This window comes from Silene latifolia, chromosome 1 (assembly GCF_048544455.1).
Source record: "Silene latifolia isolate original U9 population chromosome 1, ASM4854445v1, whole genome shotgun sequence".
Lineage (NCBI taxonomy): Eukaryota > Viridiplantae > Streptophyta > Magnoliopsida > Caryophyllales > Caryophyllaceae > Silene > Silene latifolia.
In genome coordinates, this window is record NC_133526.1 from 66,421,453 (window position 1) to 66,429,899 (window position 8,447).

At 36.5% G+C, this 8,447-nt stretch overlaps 1 protein-coding gene across 1 annotated transcript; it reads right to left on the reverse strand.

The window, feature by feature from the left end:
• Positions 1-4,969: 4,969 nt before the first annotated feature.
• On the reverse strand, positions 4,970-6,579 carry LOC141648366 (uncharacterized). Its single transcript, XM_074456960.1, has 2 exons — positions 5,782-6,579; positions 4,970-5,104 (listed from the first exon to the last, which is right to left on the reverse strand). The coding sequence occupies exons 1-2, from the start codon at positions 6,577-6,579 to the stop codon at positions 4,970-4,972; spliced, it is 933 nt and encodes a 310-aa protein (XP_074313061.1).
• Positions 6,580-8,447: the final 1,868 nt, after the last annotated feature.

An 8,447-nucleotide genomic window follows, 5' to 3' on the forward strand; every position in this document is an offset into this window, starting at 1 on the left:
GCTTTGATTATTTGGATTGTTTGAGCTGTTTTATTGGAATGGCTTTCCAGGTAGGAATTTCCTACTCAACTCGGTTTTATTGTTAAGTGAATGAATGTATAAATGTGACGATTTATGAGGTTAAGGTTAATATTGTGATTCATTATTGGAAGTAGAGTAATGGAGTATGTTAAGATGATTGGTTGAGATGAAGACGGGATTGTTATTGAGTTTTTGTTGTTGGGTTATATTTGGTATGGAGAGTTGATTATTCAGTTGAGCATAACACGGAGTGTGTTACTGCCAGTTGTGCATAACAAGTGATTGTTACTGCCAGTTGCGCATAGCAAGTGATTGCTACTGCCAGATAGTTGTGCATAGTAAGTGATTACTACTACCAGTTGTGCATAGTACGAAGGTACTACTGCCAGTTGAGCATGGTATGAAAATACCACTGCCAGTTGAGTTGAGCATAACACGGTGTTAAGGGAGTTGTGCTACTGCCAGTGATGTAAGTAAGCTGTACGGATGAAGTGATGAGAATTTGAAGGACGTTTATCTTGGTTGGATTATTATTATTATTATTGTTGTTGTTTAGTTTATTCCTACTCAACCTCGTGGTTGACTGTGTATTCGTGAACACCTACGGTGAATCGTTTTATGGGGAGCAGATTTGACAGGTACTAAAGATTAGCTGATTCGGGAGCATTGGGATGAGAGCTTGACTTGGACCATAGTTGAAGTCTAGATCACATAGATTAATTATATCACTTTATTTATTTTCGCTGCGAGTTGTAATTATTTTATATTAAGTTTTAAGATTGGATTAAGTTGTAATAAACATGTATTCACTAAAGTTTTAATTTAAAGTACTTTGGTATTGTTGTACTTTGTTATTCACTACCTCGGGAAACCGAGATGGTAACAGTCCTATTTATTTAGGAATGTCTCGTTAAAGGCTCCTGAATAAATGGGGGTGTTACAGACTTGCTCCATTTCCATTAGACATTACATTATCATGGCATATTCAACTTTTTCTTCAAGCTCACTAATCTCATCATACTCAAATTCCATGACGAATTCATCTAGCTCCTCGGCTTCTATGATATGATCTTCGGTTGCTTGCTCTTCTTCAATAGATTGGGAAGCTTCTACAAGAATGCCATGTACCAACGTGGATTGCTCATAAGTAAGTTCTTTGTTAGCTAGAGCGGCCTCAAGGAGATCTACTTCCAATTCCCAATGTTTATTTTTGGCCACACTTGCTTCTAAGGCTTCCAATGCTTGCAAAGGGTCTTTGATGAAAGGGAATCTCATGTGGTCCTCAACAAAACAGTCTATAATATCCATCTTGCAAAATATACTAAGAGAAAAAGGTGAGAAGTACCTTGAGGAGTTTTACTTTCCCAAGGTAAAGAAAGACACAACTAAAAACAATTAACGAAAATAAAATCAAGTTAACACCGTCCCCGGCAACGACGCCATTTTTGGTTCGAAGGTTTAAAACTCATCGTCAAAAGTTACCCAACCAAATCAATATTTATAACTTCACCAACTACTCTTAGTAAAGAGGTAAGTAAAGGTCGGATCCCAAGGGACAGGTATTGATGTAGGATTTTCAATTGCAAATGGTTGTGTCTAAGGGTGTCACAATTTGAGTTGAGATAAGAGGTCAACTAAACTAATTAACAATATAAAAGCATGGAAATAGAAACAAGCAAGATGATTGAAATGGGATGTAAACAATTGATTAAAAGCACTAGGATGTCGTGGGTTCATAGGGGATTCATGGGCGTTGATCATACAAACATGTTCTCTACTAGATGCAAGCACTTATTGTTGTGATGGGATCGAGTTACTGTATATCTTACAATCCCTAAGAAGGTTTGGGTCCCGGAGCCGAATCGATTAGATTGTATAACACCTACAAGTCGACTTAGTCCTTCCTATCCAACTATATGCATGGTCTATTGAGACTCGAGTTGGTTTATATCTTACAAGTCTCATTAAAAAGATAAGTGAAGGGTAAAAAATGCAAAGATTCATAGGCTCGCATTTCATCAAACATAACATGTGCATAAGTTGAAATCACAACAAGCAAGCAAATAAATTAAGTGAACATATTAGATTAAGCATGAATCATTCCCCATGTTGGTTTCCCTTAATTACCCATTAACCCTAGCTAAGGAAACTACTCACTTATTATCAATTTCAACATGCTAATAAGGTTGTCAATCATATTAACAAAGTAAAACATGATGAATAAATGAAAGTGATTAACAATAATTAAACAAGGGTAAAAAGAATTATACCTATGAAGATGATTCCAAAATAATAATGCAAATAATAATAGAAGTACTTGATGATTGATGGAAGGTTGTCAATCTCCCAATAAACCCAAATGATCTTCTAATTACCCAAAATAAATGATGAACAATAGAGAAATTAAGGAAAGATTTAGTATTGAGATTTGTATTAAGACTAGATTAAGAATTTATTACAAGATTAAGGAATGATTACTAATTGATTCTAACTTGATTCTAATCTAAGTAGTACAAAGGAGTATTTATACTAAAGATTAGGTGCAAAAATTAGGGTTACTAAGGGCTTAAATGACTATTAAGTCCTTAAGAAAAGTTGAGGAAATGCTCCTCTCCAAGGAGATGAGCATCTCCGTTTTGCTAGTCTTGCCATGATCCGAACGACTTGAAAACAGGCACGGGCCCTCTGGGTACGATCCGAGCGGATTGTCAAGGAAGACGCTCGGATCTTCTTGCTTCAGGACGGGCGTCTTGGGCACGGGACGTTCAGATGGTGGTGGAGGGAGACGCTCGGATCCTATGTGATCCCCTCGGATCCCTTGGCAGGCAACTTTTCTTCTTTTCTTCCTTCATAATCCGCGAGGATCAATCCGGGGATGCAAGGATCCTTTCGTCATTGCCCAATATACTTCATTATCTACATATGCCATCTAGTATTGTCTTCCCCTTGATGCTTGGTCATTAGGTGCCATCAATTTAGCTCCGTTTCGCCATGTAAATGCAAGGTTTGCACTCCTCTCCTACCAAGGGAACAAAACCTCAAAGAATATGCAAAATGGGAAACTAAAGACAGTAAATGACCCAATTATGTACTATGAAGCATAGGAACGAGGCTAATTCGGGGACTAAATGTGCTCAAATATGAGTCACATCAAAAGTCTTAACCGACTCGGCTCCGAGATGTAAGTTTCCTTAGGATTTGGTTAATCATGCATGTAGTTTAATAAGAAGAATTAAGTCGACTTGTAGGTGTTGTACAGTCACAAATGACTCGGCTCCGGGACCCAAATCTTCTTATGAATTATTTGACATGAACTAACTTAATTCCAACAATAATAAAATTGATTGCATCTATATAACTCATTTATGCTATCTTACCATGATTCCCCTATGACCCCATGACATCCTAGTATCCTTTATTATTTGTTTACATATTTATTTGCTTTATTGCTTATTTACCTTTCATTACTTTTATTAGTTTAGAATCATCAACCCATTTCAATTGTGACAACCCTAAGCACAACTACAATTAGATTGAACAATTTGAGTACCCCCGTCCCGTGGATCGACCCCGACTTGCTTGCTATGCTAGTAGTTGGGTATAAATGTGTTTGATGGCAGACAACGACCCCCACCATCAAGTATGTCATTTAAGAGTTCTAATAATGACGTAAAACTCTTATCACTCCACCTATTTTCCACTTTAATTTAAAGACATTAAGTTCATAAATGCGGACAATCGAGTAAATTTGTTGCAGTTAGGATACAAAGGTTTCTCCGCATCACTAAGCAAACTCTACAAAACTTTTTGGTCATCCTCAATCAAGTGAGCTATTCGATCCCGTTGAATATCTTCATCATCAATAACATGTGCTACTGTCTCTTCTCCACCCACTTCAGTTTGAGTGGAAACGATTCTCCATGAAATATCCAACATGTGTAGTCTCTCATAAACCCACGTAACTAAGTGCTCATCACATATATCAGGAGTTAAAACTTTCTTTAAATTTTCACTGTCAATACAAGGGCATAATATGCGTGTCTCTCCTTTTTTTAATTTCATTCTCAGCAGCACATTTCACAAATATCTCCTTCACTAAAATCCTAAACTCGGGAATAGAGCGTTTTATATTTTACATCCAGCTTCGGTCCATCTCTAAAAACACCAAAGAAGAAAACATTTAATCAACAAATAACTTAGAGACAACAAAGTTTATTAACTACACCACTAAAGATTAATTTGAGCACATAAAGCTAATTTTCGTTGTTGATTGTTAATTTGATCCATCTTTTTACAAGAACTGGTTAATTGGGAAAACTGTCAAACTTGATTGCCCCTTCCTCATAGAATTTTCATGTAAATACAAGTTGTGAACTTAAAAAAAAAATTAAGAAAAGTAAAAAGACAATCAAATAATAAGATGATCAGAAAAGACACTTGATAAAACATAAGGGATTCTTACCAAGTATACTAATTAAAAATAAGCAAAGAAAACTCTACCACATATATCAAACAACGTCGACGATCGCAAATACAAACTTTATATTACTGAGCTTGATGAGTTAAGTAAAAAAACAAAACATACAACCATAAAACAGAAACTAGCTCTTCAGAGAGAAATAAGAAGAACAAAGGAGTAGTTTATAAATGGAAGAGCCCTTATTGTTAATAATTTGTATGACTTCAATACATCTTGATTTTTTCTTTTTCATTGAAAGGTTCATGCATTCAATATCAATCGTACATCAATGTTAGAAATATGAGTCAGTATAGTGCATATTCTGCCATGTCCTTAATAAATCTAGAGTACATACTTTCCATGTCCTTAATTTGTAGCTGAGTCAATATACACTTATCAATACATATTTTGCTAATATATCTTTTTATAATTAACAGGTGGAAATTTGTAATACATAATCAAGACTTACCTAGTAAGCTATCATAAATACTAAAAGAATACTCTAGACAACTTGAGGTTGACGTTGACAGTAATGAATGCTATCTTATTTCCTTGATCTTCCAGAAATTTCAAACACTCAATAACAACTCTAACTATGGTCACTTGTTGGGAGTCCCTCTTAAGCTAGATGTAAATAAACAGGAGTATAAGAATAGAAAAATGCATGCAGTTGAGAAGGAAAAGAAGGCAACATAATGTTTTCATTATAGAAGACCCAAAACAGGAGTATAAAAATAGAAAAATGCATGCCAATTGTATGGAGTTCTCCTCTCATAGATGGATACTATTCAATAATTTAACTTTTAAATTCCGGTGTCACTAAATTTTGGGAGCAATAAACGTCAAACAAAAATAAGTTTAGCCGGATTTAAAAATTTGAAATATGGACAATGGCTTTTTTAAACAATTGTAATAAAAAATAACATTTACTTAAGGGGTGTTTGTGTTCAAGATGACAATTTGATACAAAATTTCTTTCCGAAAATTTACCCAGAATTATTTTTTAAAATCATCAAAGAACTTTCTAATCGACACGGAGGGTAGTGAACAGTTTTCCCGTAACCTAAAACAACACCATCAATAAAAAATAGTTGAGAACAACTTGAACAAAAAACCAACAGATTCATGATAAAATCCAAGTTTTTCCTCTAACTCTCTATATATAGAGAGAACAATTCCCTTTTTTGTTGAAGTATATGAAAGAAAAGTAAATAATTGAAAATAAGGTGTGATGTGTATGAAAAGAGGAGGAAGTAGATGCGTAAAAAACAATTCCCTTTTTTAGCTTGCTTGACAATTACTGTAGGATAAGGAACCTGATGATGAACTCTAGCCTTGTTCCTAGTGTGCCATATCAGGTAAGTCAGCATTACATGACAGGCAACCACAACCTTTCTGATGAGCAAACTATATTTCCTCCCTCTATTGTACCAGTTGACAAGATCAGTAGGATCCAACCTGATATCTAATTGTTGATGCAGAAGTTGTATGCAGCAATTACTGAAATGACATTTGTAGAAGAGATGAGGATGATCTTCAAGGACTTCATCACAAATATAGCAGTTAACACCTTGAGAAAAGCCCATACGCAACATTCTATCCCTAGTCAACAATCTACCAAGAGAAGCAGCCCAAAAAATAAAAGCAGATTTGGGAATGTTTAAGGTATTCCAACAAATTTTCCACCACCTTACCTGAGGAGGAGAAGGTCTAAGCCAAATGTACCCTTCCTTAGGAGTATAATTGGCAGAGGTGCCTAGCCAATTATCACTCACATAGGCAGCCTTGAAAGTCTCCATAGTATGAGCTATTTTTTTCCAAGACCAACTACAATCATGAGGTGGAGAGTAGCTGGTCCAATGAGTCCCTTTCATGTACACATGGTTGATCCATTTCACCCACAAATGATCCTTCTTTGAGGCAATCCACCAAACATACTTACCAAAAAGGGCCTTATTCCAAGTTTTGGGATCTTTAATCCCCAATCCACCCTCTTTCTTTGGAATACAGCACCTATCCCAACTAACAGCAGGTGCTCTATAATAAGAATCCTTGCCCCCCCATAGAAAATTCCTGCAAATCCCATTAATTCTGTTCATAATGCTACTGGAAATGAGAAATATGGACGCCCAATAAAAGTGAAGGGACTACAACACAAATGTAACCAGGGTAAGCCTCCCTGCATATGAGAGGTGCTTGGATCCCCAGGCTCTAATCCTTGCAGTAATTCTATCAGTGAGTTTTCTACCTTCATTTTTGGTGAGCTTTTTAGAAGAAATGGGCACTCCTAAATATTTAAAAGGTAAAGCTCCTACCCTGAACCCAGAAACTTGAAGAATGTCACCAATAGTCTGGGTATGAACACCATTAAAAAAGATTTCAGACTTGTCCTTATTAAGGCACAAGCCAGAGGCAGCAGAAAAGGTTGCAAAAGTTCTGAGAATCCACATGATGGACGCAGCATTCCCTTTAGAGAATAAAAGAAGATCATTAGCAAAGAGGAGGTGATTCAATTTAATATGACCACAAAGGGGGTGAAATTTGAAGTCATTTTGCTGCCCAACACTGTGAGAATTCTAGAAAGATACTCCATGCATAAGGTAAAAATCAAGGGTGAGAGGGGATCCCCTTGTCTTAGACCTCTCTTGCCATGGAAAAAAGCCAAAAGAGCTACTATTAAGGGATAAGGAATAGGTAGGGGAGGTGACACATGTCATTATCCAACCAATGAATTGCTGAGGGAAATTAAGGGCAACATGCATTTGATGAAGAAAATCCCACTCAACACTATCATAGGCTTTCTTAAGATCAATTTTAATGAGGCAACGAGGGGAAGCAGATTTTCTATTGTAAAGTCTCACTATATCCTGGCAAATAAGAACATTCTCTACAATAGACCTCCCTTTCACAAAACCACCCTGACTGGAACTGACTAACTCAGGCATGACCTCACCCAATCTATTACAAAGGATCTTGGCAATGCACTTATAAATAATATTGCAGCAAGCTATAGGACGAAATTCCATAACACTCTTTGGGTTAGGAACCTTAGGAATTAGGGTAATGGTAGTGGTGTTAACCTGTTTTAAGAGTTTCCCAGAAGTGAAGAAACCATGGACAGCCTCACAGATATCCCTACCTACAGTATCCCAGCAATCCTTGAAAAATTAACTGGTGAATCCATCAGGGCCTGGGCTTTTGGAAGCAGGAATAGCAAAGATGCACTGTTTTATCTCCTCAGAAGTCACAGGTTTTAATAAGTGCAGTAAGTGCTGATCAGTTAGAGTAGGACCAGTCCTAACAGTAGGTTTATGCACATTAGTAACAGGCTTACTTGTACCCAGGAGATCAGTGTAATAGTCCAAGAAAGCCTTCTCAATAGTTTGAGGATCATGATGAGTGATACCATGGCCATCAACAATTTGCAACACTCTGTTCTGGATTTGTCTGGTTTTAAGTTGACTATGAAAAAACTTAGAATTCTCATCACCTCCTTGAAGCCAATCAGTTTTGGTTTTCTGTTGTAAGAAACTAATTCTAGCTTTATTAAGAAAAGCATAAGAATCAGCAGCCTCCCTTTCGCTTGCAGTATGGTCTGATCATGAGGATTAAGATGCATCTTTGTTTGTAAATCATCCATAACAAGCCTAGCAATGTCAGTTGTTTTCTCAATATCAGAAAACCTATTTTTATTCAACAACTGGAGGGGTTTCTTTAGATTCCTAAGCTTAGTGACAACTTGGTACATTGGAATCCCATGAACCACCTTGGCCCATTCATGCTTGATAATATCAGTGAATTGAGGATCTAGACTCCACATGTTGAAGTATCTAAAAGGAGTTTTCCTGGTATGAATCATTCCTTCTATAGCAGATGCAGGGGCAATGATCAAAAGTCCCCTCATTCATAAAGTAAGCACTAGAATCAGGGTAGAGGGACAACCAATCCATGTTAATAAGAAACCTAT

Bases quoted from the DNA above. Each gene is read 5' to 3' on its own strand.
- LOC141648366 (XM_074456960.1), bottom strand. From the start codon at position 6,579: ATGAACAGAATTAATGGGATTTGCAGGAATTTTCTATGGGGGGGCAAG. The intron at 5,105-5,781 runs GTAATTGTCAAG...ATTTACATCTAG, and splicing joins ATCAGGTTCCTTATCCTACA to CTTAAGAGGGACTCCCAACA.